Genomic DNA, 20729 nt, shown 5'->3' with positions numbered 1-20729 from the left:
TCAAATATTGGGTTGTAGAGTGCCTATGTTAGTGTAGTGTAGAAACTTCAACCATTGGGTTCCAGTAGGTAGTCCAAACTGAAATTAACTATTGATTGCAGACTTCTGGAGTGAGTATGTCATGAAAGAACTTTTAATTGTAAGCTCTATGCCACAAATTTTATAAAAATATTTCAATAAATAAAAAAGTTATGCGATTTTTAAAAAAGTAAAATTTGGTAAAAAACTGATTTTCAAAAAGAGCCATTTTTGAGAACCCATATTTTCTAAACTAGATAACATAGAAGTGTAGAAATTGGTAAAGTTACTGCAAAGTTTGTAATATATATGCCCAATTTTTTTCAGTCATCTAAAATGAGTCTTTCTAAGGTAAAAAAATAATTGAAAATGACAAAAATGCGTTTTGGTCACTTTTATTTTCATACAAAAAAAAATTCTAATTTTTTTTTTTTTTTTTTGCTTTGGACATAGAATAACTCTAAAACTATTGTGTTGGTAACATTAACAGGAAGAATGTGTTCATTATTTTCAAAAATCACATGAGTTAAAATATTATTTTCAAAAAATGCCACAGTTATATAGTGCAGGAGAAACAGAATCAAAATTTAGTGGAGTAATGTAATGTAATCTAATAAAGACGTGATGCCTACAAGTGATGTAGCAGTTGATGCTACATTCAAACCTATCGGGTTGATAACTGCTTTGGGGGAACAGTTTTTAAAACCACAACTCCACATCTTTGTATGTCTTGTTTCCCTCAGCCTTGATCTTGTGGAGCATCAAGAGTCAGTGATATCTTTTGGGAACTGTAGGGGGGGGGCTTGGCCTCCTTCCCTTCCCTTGTAAGGAAAGTTCTGGATAAGCCACCATAAATGTCTCCAGCTATGGAATAAATAATTTATTTAGTGATTAATAAAATATAATTAAACTTACTACTAGCCTATTGTGTAGGCCTACTATTTGTCCAATGACTGTAGCTGGAAAGATGAAAAAGCCTGAAAACACCTTTTTGTTAAAAGTAATTTATACTTGATAGTATATTTTTAATATTAATTCTATTGAATGAAATATTCGTTGCTTGTGCTACAATGGTTGAGATATCCAATGATGAAGGTGCCATACTGTGGTTCTCAACATCCTATAGGACAACTTAACAGTCCTTCATTGTTAGTATATGCATATAAAATAAATAAATAATGAGAAATACTACTAGTACTGCTTACACTTACACTTACAACTAATATAACATTTAAAACTAAGTCACAACATGTACAATCTTAATAAATTGCACCACCATCTAAAAATTGATCTGGTACATTTTATTAAGGAGACTGGCGCAGACCATTTCACATTATTCAGCAGGGGAATCAGAATCAGAGTGCACAACAGAAAATAAAAAAATTAATCACATTAGTCCTTAAAATTTAGTGTCTTTTGTTTTAAATAAATCGATAAAAATGTATAGTTATTATAATTATAAATTTCTTTTGTGTTTCATTAATATATTATAAGTATTTAAACCTTCGTTCCCTGTAAATAATTGAGTTCGTCCACATAGTAACCAGGATAGTCTGGTGGCCATTTTGAATTTGTCGATTCATAATTTTGACGTGATAGTCCAGATAAACTGTAGTAATACGATCCTATCATTGATCCCAGTCGATAGATTTTAAAGAATTAGTAAACACTAGCATCTAATAGTTAAGTGCATCCATATTTTAAGTCCCTAGAATGTCCTGAATTAAATAGCTTCACGTTTAAACACAGCATGTGTACAAGCGTAGTTCACACGCCAAAACCGTGGACTAGTAGCGTTCAAATTTACATTAATAACGTGTACTAATTAAATCAAACTGACATTCAAACTTAAAATTCATTTATTAAAATGGAAATGAAACTTTAAAAATGATACTTACAACTTGTTTGAAGGCTCTAGCAAGGGTAAAATCCGTTTAGCATCATCGGTCGTCAAGCTTTAAAACCTTTCGGCGAGCAACTCACCCCGGGCTAAAAGTTGACTCGAGGGTTACATGCTTATTGAGGGCACGGCTTCGCGACCGTAAATCAGAAATACTTGAATTTACAACACAAAGTAGTTATAAAAGTGAGCTTTACATCGGTGTAAAAATTGAAACAGAATTAGTTTGTTTTCGTGTATATATTGGCATTTAAATTTTAAAAACTGATTTTTTAAAATGAAATAAGCAAGTTATTTTTTCAATTTATACATTAAACGATAGACTAGAATTCGCTCTTTAAAAGGACATTAAGATTATGCTTCTACGATGCTTCGTCGCGAAGCCGCAACCAAAAGAAACAGTGTTGGGTCGATCGGTACGCGCAAAACGGTGAAATTTGTTGACGTAACTGATACTTTTCAAACAAATATAAAACACATTCAAACATGTGTTACAGATATAAAAATACCAGATTACGACAGATAAAGACTTAAACTTTATTTACATATAATTTTTATTCTTATAGGACAACTAGAAGTAGTGAAATTTTTTTTTTGAAAACCGCAAAAACTGACCATAAAACGCACTTTTTCGCCAGTTTGGACTACCTAGTTCCAGAGAGATATTGGTTGAGTGCTGTCAAGTGCACCATGTAACCAAAAGTTAACCAACCAAATGTGAGCGTTAACCCAGACATTTCTCCACAGAAAACGCTGTGCACTACAGACCACAAATAAACCGGGAGTGATCTCCCCTAAACTTTCTCGAATATTCTTATATAAAATAACAGGGGATGGGAACTCGGGCTATAGACATGATTTTTAATCCATTTTAAATACTTAAAGTTTTAAAAATAGAATAAAATCTCGTAGACAAATTAATTGCACACCAAGTGAACGCCAAATAAAAAAGCGCATAATGGTGCGCAATATTATTATTACTTTTAAAATTTACATTAGTTTTTTGAGAAATCGGAAGTAGCGTAAAGTACTACTTCCAGACAACGGAAATGACTCAAAATTTGATAGAAGGTAGAGAATTAGATCTTTTACTTACAAATGAAATTTCATTTATCTATCTGAAATAGTACTCAAGTTATAGGCTTTTGAAAAATTCAAAGTAGGAAAAGTACCACTTCCGGTTATCGGAAATCGCTCAAAAGTTGATACGGATCTACGATTTTAATAAAATACTTATATATGAAATTTCATCAACCTAGCTGTAACGGTTCTCAAGTTATCGTGTTTACACACGGACAGACAGACACACAGACAGACACACAGACATACGGACAAGATTGCAAAATTATGTTTTTCCGTATCAGTGAGGTGTGAAACGTCGAGATTTGTAAAAATCTCGATTTTTTTTTTTTGCACGATTACAAGACTTTCTCTATACTTCGTATATACGAGAAAGTAAAAATTACATGAAAATTATTTGATGTATTACCATGACTGGTTAAATACTGTATTTAGTTAAGTGATGTAGGTTTGTCTCACAAGTTACATACAGTGATAATATTCTAAATATTGAATGGGCTAGCTCTGGATTAATACATTTATTTAGACGACCCACCACAGCAATGCTTTAGCTACACCATTGCCTGGTGCTAATGAGATGTAAAGCAATACATTCAATAAAAATTCATATTTACAAAAGTACAGAGTATTTTTGTTTATTTAATTTAATTAGAATTAAATAAATGTATTGTAGTTGTAGACTGATCTTTTAGAAAATATTGACACAATCAAATGTATCAAATTTGGTCAATGTGCGGATGTGCTAGTTTAAGATTTATTTAAGTTAGGTATCTAGAATTCTGGGCGAAATTGCTTGTAGGATTGTGGTATGGCTATGATAGTTGTAAGGCTACATGATAGTTGTAAGGCTACATGATAGTTGTAAGGCTACATGATTGCTGTAAGGCTACATGACTGTGGTGAGGTTAAAGGCTTGTTTAGATGCATCTTGGTAAAATGTCCAAACCTGCGGCAGACATTGAATGTACTTAAACAACAAATCAGTTTACTGGTAGTTATTTTATTCTGTACACAAATATATTCACAGACAGCTTTATGAAACAAACAAAACGAATAAATTAATTCTTACAATCTGGTTTACAAAAATTCAAATTTCATTTAGGAAATCACAACAGCTGACTGTAAATATGTACATCATTCACACATCCTTCACACATTTCAACCGATGTTAACATCTTAAACATCACATTTAACCAGAATTGTATCGCACATCAAGCATTTGTTAACATTTGAGTAAATCTAAAACAAACTTGTTACAAATTATGTTACAACCTACTGAATCATCCAGACAGTGACCTAACTGGTGATGTGTCACATCATCCAGACAGTGACCTAATCACTGATGTGTCACATCATCCAGACAGTGACCTAATCCCTGACGTGTCACATCATCCAGACAGTGATCTAATCATTGATGTGTCACATCATCCAGACAGTGATCTAATCATTGATGTGTCACATCATCCAGACAGTGATCTAACTGGTGATGTGTCACATCATCCAGTGACCTAATCACTGATGTGTCACATCATCCAGTGACCTAATCACTGATGTGTCACATCATCCAGACAGTGACCTAACTGGTGACGTGTCACATCATCCAGACAGTGATCTAACTGGTGATGTGTCACATCATCCAGTGACCTAATCACTGATGTGTCACATCATCCAGTGACCTAATCACTGATGTGTCACATCATCCAGACAGTGACCTAACTGGTGATGTGTCACATCATCCAGACAGTGACCTAATCACTGATGTGTCACATCATCCAGCCAGTGACCTAATCACTGATGTGTCACATCATCCAGCCAGTGACCTAATCACTGATGTGTCACATCATCCAGCCAGTGACCTAATCACTGATGTGTCACATCATCCAGACAGTGACCTAATCACTGATGTGTCACATCATCCAGACAGTGACCTAATCACTGATGTGTCACATCATCCAGACAGTGACCTAATCACTGATGTGTCACATCATCCAGTGACCTAATCACTGATGTGTCACATCATCCAGACAGTGACCTAACTGGTGATGTGTCACATCATCCAGACAATGACCTAATCACTGAAGTGTCACACTGACAGCAACATTTGATAATTCTTCAGTGATTTGCTTTCATCCAGTTTGTCACCAACAACAGGCAGGAAGGGGATGTGACCGGGGTGCAGGATGGGCTGGGGGTCCAGGTGGTCATGGTGATATACCTGGTGTACAATATAAAATAATATACGTCATGGTGATATACCTGGTACATAATATAAAATTATATAGGTCATGGTGATATACCTGGTACATGATATAAAATTATATAGGTCATGGTGATATACCTGGTACATGATATAAAATTATATAGGTCAAGGTGATATACCTGGTACATGATATAAAATTATATAGGTCATGGTGATATACCTGGTACATGATATAAAATTATATGGTTATGGTGATATACTTGGTGCATGACATAAAATCATGGTTTATATTGGTTTCCTGTTCATTTGTCATGTCCTACTAATTTATTAATATTGTCATAATGATACCACAACCCCTTACTACTAATTAGCCCCATACAACAAATTCACTAGTATTGTGATATGATACCACAACCCCATACAACAAATTCACTAGTATTGTGATATGATACCACAACCCCATACAACAAATTCACTAGTATTGTGATATGATACCACAGCCCCATACAACAAATTCACTAGTATTGTGATATGATACCACAGACCCATACAACAAATTCACTAGTATTGTGATATGATACCACAACCCCATACAACAAATTCACTAGTATTGTGATATGATACCACAGCCCTATACAACAAATTCACTAGTATTGTGATATGATACCACAGACCCATACAACAAATTCACTAGTATTGTGATATGATACCACAGCAGGATACAACAAATTCACTAGTATTGTGATATGATACCACAGCCCTATACAACAAATTCACTAGTATTGTGATATGATACCACAGCCCTATACAACAAATTCACTAGTATTGTGATATGATACCACAGCCCTATACAACAAATTCACTAGTATTGTGATATGATACCAAAGCCCTTATTTCTAGTTGCTAAAAATGAGTTATTTAATCAAACGATTGTTTCAATCTGATTGGTCTAAACTGACCAGTTAAAAATAAAAGCAATCTGATTGGTCTAAACTGACCAGTTAAAAGTTGTTTCCATCTGATTGGTCTAAACAGACCAGTTAAAAATAAAAGCAATCTGATTGGTCTAAACTGACCAGTTAAAAGTTGTTTCAATCTGACTGGTCTAAACTGACCAGTTAAAAGTTGTTTCCATCTGATTGGTCTAAACTGACCAGTTAAAAATAAAAGCAATCTGATTGGTCTAAACTGACCAGTTAAAAATAAAAGCAATCTGATTGGTCTAAACTGACCAGTTAAAAATAAAAGCAATCTGATTGGTCTAAACTGACCAGTTAAAAGTTGTTTCCATCTGATTGGTCTAAACTGACCAGTTAAAAGTTATTTCAATCTGACTGGTCTAAACTGACCAGTTAAAAGTTGTTTCCATCTGATTGGTCTAAACTGACCAGTTAAAAGTTGTTTCCATCTGATTGGTCTAAACTGACCAGTTAAAAATAAAAGCAATCTGATTGGTCTAAACTGACCAGTTAAAAGTTGTTTCAATCTGACTGGTCTAAACTGACCAGTTAAAAGTTGTTTCCATCTGATTGGTCTAAACTGACCAGTTAAAAGTTGTTTCCATCTGATTGGTCTAAACTGACCAGTTAAAAATAAAAGCAATCTGATTGGTCTAAACTGATCAGTTAAAAAAAAAAGCAATCTGATTGGTCTAAACTGACCAGTTTAAAATAAAAGCAATCTGACTGGTCTAAACTGACCAGTTCAAAGCCCACCTGTTTCCTGACGTAGTCCACGACCAGCTGCAACTTGTCAAACTTGACCCCGGGGTCCTGTCCGTACAGCTGTATCCACAGGGAGTTGGCCAGCACTTTGTCAGATCCCATGATGCCCTGGCAATTTAACAAAATATTTTAAATTTAAAAAAAAAATTTCAACCTACAATACTGGCAGGATGATTTTAATCAAATTAACACCACCTTATTATAGTACAAGATAAAGGCTATCATAAAATCAACACAAAGCATACCTTATCATAGTACAAGATAGAAGCTATCATGAAATCAACACAAGGCCTACCTTATCATAGTACAAGATAGAGGCTATCATCTACCTTATCATAGTACAAGATAGAAGCTATCATGAAATCAACACAAAGCCTACCTTATCATAGTACAAGATAGAGGCTATCATGAAATCAACACAAAGCCTACCTTATCATAGTACAAGATAGAAGCTATCATAAAATCAACACAAAGCCTACCTTATCATAGTACAAGATAGAAGCTATCATGAAATCAACACAAGGCCTACCTTATCATAGTACAAGATAGAAGCTATCATGAAATCAACACAAGGCCTACCTTATCATAGTACAAGATAGAGGCTATCATCTACCTTATCATAGTACAAGATAGAAGCTATCATAAAATCAACACAAAGCCTACCTTATCATAGTACAAGATAGAGGCTATCATGAAATCAACACAAAGCCTACCTTATCATAGTACAAGATAGAAGCTATCATGAAATCAACACAAGGCCTACCTTATCATAGTACAAGATAGAGGCTATCATGAAATCAACACAAAGCCTACCTTATCATAGTACAAGATAGAAGCTATCATGAAATCAACACAAAGCCTACCTTATCATAGTACAAGATAGAAGCTATCATGAAATCAACACAAAGCCTACCTTATCATAGTACAAGATAGAAGCTATCATAAAATCAACACAAAGCCTACCTTATCATAGTACAAGATAGAAGCTATCATGAAATCAACACAAAGCCTAACTTATCATAGTACAAGATAGAAGCTATCATAAAATCAACACAAAGCCTACCTTATCATAGTACAAGATAGAAGCTATCATAAAGCTGTAGTAGTCATCCATAGCTTTTCTTTTCTCTCCACCTGTTAGATCCTGCCACACAAATGTACAATCAATACACAATCATCTCTTTATTATAAGTACACAATCAATACACAATCATCTCTTTAGTATAAGTACACAATCAATACACAATCATCTCTTTAGTATAAGTACACAATCAATACACAATAATCTCTTTAGTATAAGTACACAATCAATACACAATCATCTCTTTAGTATAAGTACACAATCAATACACAATCAATACACAACAGCAATCATCTCTTTAGTATAAGTACACAATCAATACACAATAGCAATCATCTCTTTAGTATAAGTATACAATCAATACACAACAGCAATCATCTCTTTAGTATAAGTACACAATCAATACACAATAGCAATCATCTCTTTATTACAAGTATACAATCAATACACAATAGCAATCATCTCTTTAGTATAAGTACACAATCAATACACAATAGCAATCATCTCTTTAGTATAAGTACACAATCAATACACAACAGCAATCATCTCTTTAGTATAAGTACACAATCAATACACAATAGCAATCATCTCTTTAGTATAAGTACACAATCAATACACAATAGCAATCATCTCTTTATTACAAGTATACAATCAATACACAACAGCAATCATCTCTTTAGTATAAGTACACAATCAATACACAATAGAAATCATCTCTGTAGTATAAGTACACAATCAATACACAATAGAAATCATCTCTTTAGTATAAGTACACAATCAATACACAATAGCAATCATCTCTTTATTACAAGTATACAATCAATACACAATAGCAATCATCTCTTTAGTATAAGTACACAATCAATACACAATAGCAATCATCTCTTTAGTATAAGTATACAATCAATACACAATAGCAATTATCTCTTTAGTATAAGTATAAAATCAATATACGATAGAAATCATCTCTTTAGTATAAGCATACAATCAATACACAATAGCAATCGTTTCTAATTGATCCTAATTGGCACAGAATCACTAGATGAATGAACTACTGTGTAAAACAACCATAAAATTTATATAAAAGTAGGCCCTACTTCTTTATTTCATTTTTAAAGACTGGGGGCCAGTGCCTATCTTTCCATTTTTTCCCCAAATTGTGTGGCATAAATGTTAGTTTGTTCATCAATTAGCTGATATAAACCTTCCATAATGAACAAGGAAAAGTAACTAAAGACTTTGCTATCCTCATCTAGGATTACATTTGGACCCTGGCTCTCAGTAAAAGGGAAAATATTTATATCAGTGCAATTGTCAGTCCATAGATTTTCTTCAATTGTTTGCTCATCATCATCATTATTCAAACTTTCCCCACTCTGTTCTGTATTGCTATTACTACACTAACATCATTGTCTGATTCATTGTCCGAATCATCCAAATTAAAGGTAGACAGTCCGCATATTTCATTTAAAATGCCATCCATAAATTGAAAAGCCATTGAACAACATTAGAAACTTTGCTGCAAGATTTCCGGATTTAACCAGTTCTAGCTAGCAGCAACACAGTTTCTATGTGGCAACAAAAACAGCCTTCATAGAGTAGGTGAGTTCAGGCACATAGGCCATAGGTCTGTCAATGGTTAAATGTTGTGCAACAATCAAAAGATAAACCTGTAGACCTAATTTTAAACCAACCTTAAATGTATTAAGTCTCTTCTCCACATCAATCCACATGGCCCTGTACATACTTTCTTTTAAGATGAAACCTTCTTTACCCAGTTGCGTGACCTTCACATTCACCATCCTGGCCAGCAAGGGAAAAATTTGAGCTCACATTTTTATTCATTTTAGTCTATATTTATCTCAAGTTAAAATTGTTTTAGTCTATAATTATCTCAAGTTAAAATTGTTTTAGTCTATATTTATCTCAAGTTAAAATTGTTTTAGTCTATAATTATCTCAAGTTAAAATTGTTTTAGTCTATAATTATCTCAAGTTAAAATTGTTTTAGTCTATAATTATCTCAAGTTAAAATTGTTTTAGTCTATAATTATCTCAAGTTAAAATTGTTTTAGTCTATAATTATCTCAAGTTAAAATTGTTTTAAAAAATGTTATTACTAAAAACAGCATTGGCTATAATTTCTGAGGGTATCACACGCTGTGATGTGTGTTAGTATGTGTACATGGATGGTGAATAGGGCAGATGTTGATCATATATTTCTCTAGAGCTGGAGTTTTAAAAATACAGCAATGTTGGTAGACCAAGCTTTTGTTTAGAGAATTAAAAAAATATAGTAGACTATGTTTAACTTTTCTCCCCAAAAGATGCGATTGATCAAGGGTAATAAGCTACCATAAATGTGATTGATCAAGGGAAGTAACCTACCATAAATGTAACTGATAATGGGAAGTAACCTACCATAAATGTAACTGATAATGGGAAGTAACCTACCATAAATGTAACTGATAATGAGAAGTAACCTACCATAAATGTAACTGATAAAGGGAAGCAAACTATCATAAATATAACTGATAATGGGAAGTAACCTACCATAAATGTAACTGATAATGGGAAGTAACCTACCATAAATGTAACTGATAATGGGAAGTAACCTACCATAAATGAGACTGATAAAGGGAAGTAACCTACCATAAATGTAACTGTAAGAGTAGAAACCAAGATGTAAACGTGTCTGGTATACTGAAGGCTGGGGAGTAATACACAGGTTAGCTCATCAATATAATACACAGCTTAGCTCATCAATATAATACACAGCTTAGCTCATCAATACAATACACAGCTTAGCTCATCAATATAATACACAGGTTAGCTCATCAATATAATACACAGGTTAGCTCATCAATACAAGAAACAGGAGACTTTTAAACTAACCATGCAACTGAGCAAGGATAAGCCCAATGTCTTAGGCTGCCCAACAATTCTGTGTTAGTACAGAATAAAAAAGTACAAAACAGTGGATTAAACCATGCAACAAACACAAGTGACGAGGGACCTACCTTCAACATAGTCCTTAAAGTCTAAGAAATCTGTGCAGCACACATACAAGTTTAAACCTGACATCATCAACCTCTGTGAGAGGAAACACACACATTTAATACATCCCTCTATCATCAACCTCTGTGAGAGGAAAACACACACATTTAATACATCCCTCTATCATCAACCTCTGTGAGAGGAAAACACACACATTTAATAACATCCCTCTATCATCAACCTCTGTGAGAGGAAAACAATTTACACACATTTAATAACATCCCTCTATCATCAACCTTTGTGAGATGAAACAATTTACACACATTTAATACATCCCTCTAAATTTTTACTGAATCAACTAAAATATTTGTCCACGTTTAGTCAGAAGTGAGAAGCGCTGGATGTTTTAAAATATTTGTTCATGTTTGGTCAGAAGCGCTGGCTGTTTTTTCTACAGTACTCACTCTCTTTGGGACTCTCAAAGTGCCAGAGAAGCCCATGTTCCATTTGATCCTCTGCCAAGATGACATGTCTTTTAAAAACTCTGTGCTGCCAGTGTGTTGCTGCCTCTGCCAGATAAACATGCCAGATTAATCTTCATATCAAGCTTCAATAGCAGACTATTTCTTGCCTAAAATGTTAAACTATAGAAAATTTTTTGCCTAAAATGTTAACCTACTGTTTTTGTTTTGAAGCAACCTTTGAATAATCCATAACTTATTTTTCTAGAGTTGCCAATTAATGACACATGCTTCAAATGATCTACGTTCAGCATGATTTGCAAATTTTTTTTTTAAAAGCTCAAGAAGAGATTTTAAAAAATGTGTTGCGTTCATCTATATATATAATTCTCTTCTTCGAGCCGTTAGAAAACAAGCTGCAAACGCTCTTCCTACCTCCCCACCCCTACATGGTTTTAGTGAGCTGTGTTCACTCTAAATGTTTACAAGCAGAGCCAACGATTTTAAACGTAGGGGGGGGGGGGGAGGAGGAGGGGGGGGAGAGGGGGGAGGAGGGGGGAGGGAAGGAAGGGGGGGGGGTTATGGTCCTTAACGAGCTACTTATAGTGTTTTAAAGAAATATTTTCAGTGTCAGCGTTGGTACTGTCGAATTCACAAATTATGAATTATTGAAAATTAGAAACAACTAAATAGCGGCGTATGTTATGCCGCGGGCCGGCTCGTTTGCCTATAACTTGCGAAATAACTCGATTTTTGCAGTTCACAAAATTTTCTAAGATTTAAAACAATATCAGTAAAATTCCAGGATATTTTTACAATTTAAAAAATTTCATGTTTTCCAAGACCTGGAATTTTAGGAGGCTTACACAACTTGCTTTTAACAAGCCAGAAGTAAATGTATTTCAGCTTTTATGAAAAATCAACATAATTGATAAATAAATAAACCACGCAGAATAGTAGCCATTGTATTGTTTATATATATATATATATATATATATATATATATATATATATATATATATATATATATATATATATATATATATATATACATATATATATACATTTATATATATCCATATATGTATACATATATATATATCCATATATATATATGTATACATATATATATGTATATGCCTGTACACTTTAAGAATGATGCCTAGTTGGATGCTGTAAACAGACACTACCTGCTGGTGATGCCATATGTTAGTTGAAGAAAAACTTGTCACATGATTGAAAGCAGCACCGCAGTGAATACAAGATGCAGCAGGAAGGACATTTTGATACGAAGATGAGAGTAATATTTTTATAGGCTGTAAATAAAACATGATACTGATGATAATACTAGGTAACATATTTAAACAATTTGTTCAATGGTGGTTGTGTGCAGGAAGTGGTGGTACAAATCTGGATCAAAGTGTCATTTTTGACTTAGTGTGACAACCCCTGCCCTATAGTGGTTGTTAAGATTCGTTATATATATAAATAATTTTATCATTCGACTGGAAAAAATGTAGCAAAAATTTTATTAAAATTGTTTGTTACAATCTGTGTCATTGGCCTGGCTTGTGTGTCCATTGGCTCTCCACTTTTGGGCTGTGATATTGATGTCCAACAATGGAATCATCCAGCAACCTGCTCCCCCTAGCATGTGTCATTGGCCCATGTTGGATGAAGCCAAATCCTAGTATAGTATTGCTTAAACATTTAGGGTTTTAGGCTATCCCAACTCCTTTTTTTATTTAGAAATCGAGATCTATATTTAATTTTCTGAAATTTTAAGTATTTTGAAATTTTCTCCTGAACCTGTCTCCACTCAAAAAAAAAGTTTTAAAAAGTCAAATTTCCCTTCAGTGGGGACTTTTGCATTAACACTACAGTAAATAAAATTTAAAAAAGATTGTTTAAATATTCTAGTTCTAAGTTCTAGGCCTACGATAAAATTATTCTTATTTCATTTTTAATACTAGGTCTAAACTCTAACTAAACACTTTAAAAAGTGATAAGTAATAGTATAAGTACTTAGAATCTAGTTCTAGTACTAGATCTATGACCTAGTATTACTACTACCAGCAGTGGCGTAGCGAGGTCGGATTTCCGGTGCGGCACTTAATGGTGTCACCCCCCCCCCCAGAGGCGTAGTGACCCTTCCCAGGGACAAACTTTCAAATTTTTGATTTGCACCCCCCCTCTCAAACTTTCGATTTGCACCCCCCTCAAACTTTTGATTTGCACACCCCCCGCTCTCTATATATTTTGCTATTTTTTGCCTTGGTGTCACCCCCCTAAATGGTGTCACCTGGTGCGGTCCGCACCCCGCCCCCCCCCCCCCCTCACTACGCCTCTGACTACCAGTATGATACTACTACTCCACTACTAGATCTATTAACAGTGACCAGACAATAGTCGTACCAATACTTTTGACATAAAAAAACTGTAACTTTAAGTTTTTGAAGTTTTACTTAGGACCTACCCTTATTTAACGGAGCTATTTGGAACTGCTGGCAAGAGAAGCGGAAGAAGCACTGTACCATGGTAATATTAGGGACGTGTACAATACAATTAAGAAGATATCTGGTAAGTACAGTAAGCCAGAGAGGCCAGTGAAAACCAAAGATGGAAAGACAATACCTGATGCGGAAGGACAGATGAAGAGATGGGTAGAACATTTTGAAGAACTACTGAATAGACCAACACCAGAGTGCACGCAAGACATACCACCAGCTGAAAGTGACCTCCCTATAGACTGCAACCCACCTTCAAAAGAAGAGATACATAGAGCTATAAAGCAGCTGAAAAATTGGAAGGCTCCAGGAATAGATGGTATACCGGCAGAAGCACTGACAGCAGATATAGAAACTAGCACCACACTACTATACACACTCTTCAAGAAAATCTGGGAAGATGAACAAATACCAGAGGAGTGGAAGGAGGGACTACTCATAAAGCTTCCAAAGAAAGGCGATCTTAGTGCATGCTCTAACTATAGAGGGATAACACTTTTGTCCATCCCAGGCAAAGTCTTCAACAGAATATTATTAAACAGAATGAAGGAAGCCATAGATCCCCAGCTTCGAGATCAACAGGCGGGCTTTAGGAAGGAAAGGTCATGCATAGACCAAATTGCTACCCTGCGCATCATCATTGAACAGACCCAAGAGTGGAACTCATCTCTCTATATTAATTTCATAGACTATGAGAAGGCCTTTGATAGCCTGGATAGGCAGTCAATGTGGAAATTGTTGAGACACTACGGGGTGCCACAGAAAATAGTCAACATTATTATGTCTTCATATGAAGGTCTCAAATGTAGAGTAGTGCATGGCCAACAGACTACAGAGGCCTTCCCAATACGGACCGGAGTAAGGCAGGGTTGCCTACTTTCACCATTCCTGTTCCTACTGGCCATAGACTGGGTTATGAAGATGTCAACAGAGAAAACGCGAAACGGTATACAGTGGACATTGTGGAGCCAGCTGGATGACCTGGACTTTGCTGACGACCTGGCCCTCCTTTCTCACACACAACAGCAAATGCAGGATAAAACCAACAGGGTTGCAAATTTTTCTACAAGCCTGGGTCTGAACATCCACAGAGGGAAAAGTAAAGTTCTCAAAGTCAATGCATCAAACAACAACCCTATAACACTGGCAGAAGAAGCCCTAGAAGAAGTGGATAGATTCACCTACCTTGGAAGTATTGTTGATAAGCAGGTTGGGACAGAAGCAGACATAAAAATAAGGACGGGTAAGGCAAGAGCAGTCTTCAACCAACTAAAAAATGTTTGGGGTTCGGGAGATTTAACCCTTAGAATAAAATTCCGGATCTTCAACACACTAGTAAAACCTGTTTTACTCTATGGAGCCGAGACATGGAGAATAACTGCTATAAATAAGAAGAAAATACAATCATTTATAAACGCATGTCTCAGAAAGATCCTGCGAATTCGCTGGCCTAAAACCATCAGAAATGATGTTCTATGGCAATGGACAAATCAACTGCCAGTGGAGGTAGAGATCCTCCAGAGAAAATGGAAATGGATTGGCCACACACTCAGGAAGCCTGTATCCAGCATAACAAGACAGGCCCTCACCTGGAATCCACAAGGCAGGAGGAAGAGAGGCAGACCAAGAAAGACCTGGAGACGTGACCTGGAAGAAGACACCAAGAAGATTGGATACACCTGGGGACAGTTGGAGAGACTAGCCCTGGACAGAGACGTCTGGAAAGCTCTTGTCAGCGGCCTATGTCCCAGTAGGGACGACAGGCAAACATGACATGATACCCTTATTTATAGTCATATGCTGAAAATCAGAATTCATACATATAAAAACATTGATCTGATAACTTTAGTTCATTTATAACAAAATGGCTTAAAGATGGACTCTACTTCACCTGCCCAAAATAATGAGGCAGTTATATTCACATTACAGTGTTCAAGTCATTTACTTAAGATTTTTGACTATTTCATTCACTGTATTTATATAAAACATTCCTTTAGAAACATTTTCATACACAGTTTTTTGGGGTTATGGGAGGAAGCCAACACAAAAGTATACTTCTGTATTATTTTTATTCATTTCAATAGCATTTACAAGTTCTATATATCATTCTAGCTAAACTCTGCAAATATGAACAAAATACTACTGCAAGTAAAATAACTATGCTAAATTTATTCAGATATGATATAGATCTACCATGACTTGTCACAATTCAAAATTGGCCAATGCAAAAACAACAAGGGGATTCCACCCCTCACAAAAAAATTCGCTAAAAATAAACTATTTGAGCTAGATACTAGATCTAGACAGAAAATCTTTTTTGTTTTGTTTTCAAATAGATCTAGTTGAGCTCTACAAGAATATGTAATTTTTATATGATGATTAGTGTTTTTTACCTAAATTCCTAGATCTATATATTTATATAAATTATAAAAGTTACTAGACTCTAGATCTAGATCTAAACTCACTGAAACTGAAACTCTAAACTCTAAACAAAACCGCACCAAACACACACAAATGCCACGGTGGTAGAGTAAAGTTCCACGCGCGGTCACACATAGCAAACTCCCGACTTTCATCGGGCGCTATTTTGTAACCGTTTAACACAGAAACAAACCCAAAGTACTATATTATTCCTCTGCCTTTCTACTCTTAATATGTATCAATCATTTTATATTCCTACGCATTGAATTTGAGATATTCCTGTTTTAGTGACGTGCTACTTGCGATTTTTTTTTCCCCTCTTTTTTTTTCCCTGCGGCCATCTGAACCGGCTTGCGTAACGATCGTGTTTTATACGTTTTAATCCTAGTTTAATAAATAAAATAAATATTTTACACTTTTAAACGTGTTGTTGATTGTATTATTAATTAATAGATTTCAAAACCAAATTAAAAACATGTTAATTAAATTAATTAACGACATTAAAAGTTGACCCAGTGATGACTCAAGGGACGCAACTATAATAATCATAACAAAGGGACGTAACAACCACTGACAAGACATAACGTAACATTTGCTTAGATATGCTTGTATGTAGAGACACAAACTAGATTTAGAAGAAGTAGATGATCGAAATAATTTAAAACAGCAGAAAAAAATAGAAATTATACAGATTCTAGGCTTAGCTTGAAATGTAGAGCATCTAGAACTAGGCTAGTCTAGCTCAAGTCGTTGGTTACGCAGCGCGGTGAAACCACCCAAATCGACACCCAAGCTGCGGCCACCCCTATTCACCTATCAGGTTGCTTTATTAGCCTAATCTATCGTATGTAACGTGTCCCGCACATATTGTAGAAGCTATTTATAGTTAACCTAGTTATAAAAAGCTTTGATTGGTTGGTTTATTCATCTCATCCGGGACCTAGTGTTTTTCATACGGGGAACTAGAATCGCCTTCGACGTCATACCTCGAAACTTTAAAATTTAAAAACTCGACTTCCAGAAGGAGAAAAACAAAAGAATTTGACCTGGATATATTTAGAAATGGACAGGTTTACAGCAGATATCGGTAGTTTCGTATAAAACATCAAAACAAATATTGTACGAAGCGATAAACAGGCGATGACCGCACCGGTGTTTTAACCGCGCCTGGAACTTTACTCTAGGCAAAATATTAAAATAACGTAGATCTAGATCTAGAATCTATATGCTGTGCCTATTAAATCTAGCCATTAAGATGTAAAAAAAATAACGTATGGAGCGACAAATTCGATAAAACTACAGACATGTAACAATTTTGCATTTGATAAAATGTTTGTCCTTGTAGATCTTAATACATTCATTTTTACATAACATGCATATGCATGAAAACAAAAAAGCTCTTCAAAATAAAAAAACAAAATTAATCAAAAGGGATCATTAATTATTTACTTTTGATACTTTATTATACACACACATTGCAAGTGAACTGTTGTATAATTTCTGTTTATAGTTTATTTTCCATAACGTAGATCTAGATCAATATATTTACTATAGAATAAAATGTATAAACAGATCGATGCAGGCCTTAAAATGTTTTAAGAACATAGATCATTTTTCAATTCACTATACCTTGTCTAGGTCTATACGCCCAGTAGGAAGTTCCGGTGGGATGTATTGCATTTGTAATCAAGTAAATTTGTTTTGTATAGGCTTCTTCAGCCTAGGCCAAAATAAAAATAAATACAACGGACAGTGCCTTTTAAATAAAATATTATAGGCCTAGATCTAGGGCCAACTAAATAATAAATAAAATTGATATTTATTACTTAACCAGGAGAGTTTGGACTCAGGCGGCTGGTTGCAAGAATTGGGCCTAAAATACCTGCAGACTGCAGTGAGTTAGATTTTGTGATTTTTTATTAAATTATTCTACAACGATTAGTCTATGATGATTTTTTAATTTAAATTTTGTCTTTGTTATATATCTGCTATCCCTAACTCTCCTACCATCATACACCGGTAAAATCACGATATAGCGTCGGTTATTATTCCGGAACTGTACAGCAGTATAAAACAGTAAAACTATGGCGTAGTCTGTCGAGCCGTTCCGGAAACCACTGGAAATACTGTAAACCATAATTTATTTGCCGCCATATTATTTTTAATACATAATGTTTAAAAATGTGCAAGGATTGATTTTAGTTGCATTTTAAATACTGTTTTGCTAATTATTTTGTATTTCTAATTATTTTAAGTGTATGTGCTAATTATTGCTGCTACTAAACATTATTCTAGATATTCTTACTACTTTTAACTTCAGTTAATCTAATCGTCTTATTTACTAACAGAACTAGAGCTGGTTGTCGCAAATCTTCTGCAGGTTTTTTCTGTTTCTTAAAAAAAACAACATTAATTACTACACTCGACTTTATTAATAATATTTAGATTTACTAATTATTGCTATTTTTTTGTCAGTTAAACATTAAATTACGTTAAAACAATAATTTAATGCACCTGACTCTATTTTTATTTCACCGGTCAAATAAACTATGGTTTACAGTAACGAATGTTACCGAAACTCAACGAACATTACCCAATAATTTCCGACGCTATATCGTGATTTTACCCATACACCTAACCATTTCTTACCATAAAAGTAGATCTAAGATGAGATTACAATTCTACCTAGACTACCTACTAACACTGCCTAACACACCTATTTCCATAAGAGACTATTATCAGTATCCTGAATCAACAGTTGAAGTTAGATCTAGATTTAGAGCTAGATGAAGGGTAATCTCACAATAAAGCAGTGGATATTATCTGGAAATTAAAAAGTGGAAATGTTTGATTTTTGTAAAGTAAATAGGGCCTAAAGACAATTTAATAGCCTACCAAGTGACACTAGTGGGAAGTAAATAGTAAATACTGACTACCACACTGCAATTTTCTAATTTTTTATCATATTATTATTTTTATTTATAAATAAAAAAATCATGTTTAAGATCCCAACTGACTGAAGAGGTTTTAATGACCACAGGTTTGTTAAGATGAGTGGAAGTATTGACGATGATGAAGATCCTGAGCACTCCCAAGGTCCAGCACCCGCTCCCCTAGACCTTGGACGCCTGGAAGTAGAAGCCAGACAAGCAGCGGCAAAACATGTTGCCAGTTTGCTACAAGTTAGTCATTTTTCTGAATCTTCTTCAGCACCCACTTGTCATTTTTCTGAATCTTCTTCAGCACCCACTTTTAATTTGATCTGCAGTAAAATGTGGATTTGTTTAGACAATCTGGTAGGGTAGAGTTAGCCTGTAGCTACATTTTTCTAAAATATGAATGAAATATTTTCTTCAATTTATGTTATAACAAATTCAGAATGGTGAAGCAGCTTTATTTTAAAGTTTAATTTTGTATTGGAAGGTTCATGGTCAAATGGCTAGACTTTCTAACCTACATTCAAAATACAATAAATAGGGTCTTATGAATTCTTATGAATACTAAGGAGAAATCTCTCTGGGATAATATTGTTCGATAGGTCCCTCATTGCCAAATGGTGTAGATAAAGTGGAGAAAATCTGTGAGGGATTCAATTGTTTAGTGTTATGTTTTCTTTTAAAGGGATTCAATTGTTTTAGTGTTGATGTTTTCTTTAAAGGGATTCAATTGTTTTAGTGTTGATATCTTTCAGAGACCAGACCAATTGGATAAAGTGGACCAGTATAAAAGACGTGTTGCCAGAAAAAAGGTTTGTCTTCTAAGATTTCCTTATGTAAAAAATTTATACAATGTCAATATTTCTCTGTGTTGAAACATTCTGACCAGTTTTGTTTTGAATCGTCCAGGCTTCAGTGGAAGCCATGTTGAAAACAGCGGTACAGTCACAACTTGATGGGGTTAGGACGGGACTGAACCAGTTGCAGAGTGCTCTACAGGATGTCTATCAGATCAAACAGAGGTATGTTGTACCAGCTGAGGTATGGAGTTGTATGTTGTACCAGCAGAGGTATAGAGTTGTATGTTGTACCAGCTGAGGTATGGAGTTGTATGTTGTACCAGCAGAGGTATAGAGTTGTATGTTGTACCAGCAGTGGTATAGAGTTGTATGTTGTACCAGCAGAGGTATAGAGTTGTATGTTGTACCAGCTGAGGTATAGAGTTGTATATTGTACCAGCAGAATATATGGAGTTGTATGTTGTACCATCAGATGTATAGAGTTGTATGTTGTACCAGCAGATGTATAGAGTTGTATGTTGTACCAGTAGAGGTATAGAGTTGTATGTTGTACCAGTAGAGGTATGGAGTTGTATGTTGTACCAGTAGAGGTATAGAGTTGTATG

At 34.7% G+C, this 20729-nt stretch overlaps 2 protein-coding genes across 4 annotated transcripts in view; one reads left to right on the top strand and one right to left on the bottom strand.

Annotated features, from left to right (window-relative positions):
• Nucleotides 1-3998: 3998 nt before the first annotated feature.
• LOC131928681 (ubiquinol-cytochrome-c reductase complex assembly factor 1-like) lies at nt 3999-17915 on the bottom strand. Of its 2 annotated transcripts, none has more exons than XM_059284764.1 (9): nt 17838-17915; nt 12651-12776; nt 11464-11568; nt 11023-11095; nt 10655-10712; nt 9698-9806; nt 7986-8066; nt 6914-7030; nt 3999-5213 (listed from the first exon to the last, which is right to left on the bottom strand). In XM_059284764.1, the coding sequence occupies exons 1-9, from the start codon at nt 17862-17864 to the stop codon at nt 5082-5084; spliced, it is 828 nt and encodes a 275-aa protein (XP_059140747.1). In that variant the 5' UTR covers nt 17865-17915; the 3' UTR covers nt 3999-5081. The 2 variants fall into 2 exon arrangements, with proteins under 2 accessions (XP_059140747.1, XP_059140746.1); XM_059284763.1 differs by lacking the exon at nt 17838-17915 and adding an exon at nt 17693-17754.
• Nucleotides 17916-18062: 147 nt separating this feature from the next.
• LOC131928679 (exocyst complex component 3-like) overlaps nt 18063-20729 on the top strand; it is a 33410-nt gene continuing 30743 nt past the window's right edge. The window contains exons 1-4 of one of the 2 annotated variants that reach the window (XM_059284762.1): nt 18063-18078; nt 19429-19570; nt 20080-20136; nt 20234-20346. In XM_059284762.1, the coding sequence (XP_059140745.1) occupies nt 19439-19570; nt 20080-20136; nt 20234-20346 (302 nt within the window). In that variant the 5' untranslated portion in view covers nt 18063-18078; nt 19429-19438. The other variant, XM_059284761.1, reaches the window with a different exon arrangement.

This window comes from Physella acuta, unplaced genomic scaffold (genome assembly GCF_028476545.2).
Source record: "Physella acuta isolate Inbredline_101_S28 unplaced genomic scaffold, ASM2847654v3 ptg001531l, whole genome shotgun sequence".
Taxonomy (NCBI): domain Eukaryota; kingdom Metazoa; phylum Mollusca; class Gastropoda; family Physidae; genus Physella; species Physella acuta.
The sequence above is the reverse complement of the archived record's forward strand: the minus strand, read 5'-3'. Positions and strand labels throughout refer to the sequence as shown.

Excerpts from the sequence above, each read along its gene's own strand:
- LOC131928681 (XM_059284763.1), bottom strand. The coding sequence starts at position 17,749 with ATGAATGTATTAAGATCTACAAGGACAAACATTTTATCAAATGCAAAA. Across the intron at positions 12,777-17,692 it reads CAAATGCAAAATTGTTACAT|CCTATAAAAATATTACTCTC; the intron begins GTCTGTAGTTTT and ends TTTTATTTACAG. Across the intron at positions 9,807-10,654 it reads CTCTTACAGTTACATTTATG|GATGGTGAATGTGAAGGTCA; the intron begins GTAGGTTACTTC and ends CTTGCTGGCCAG.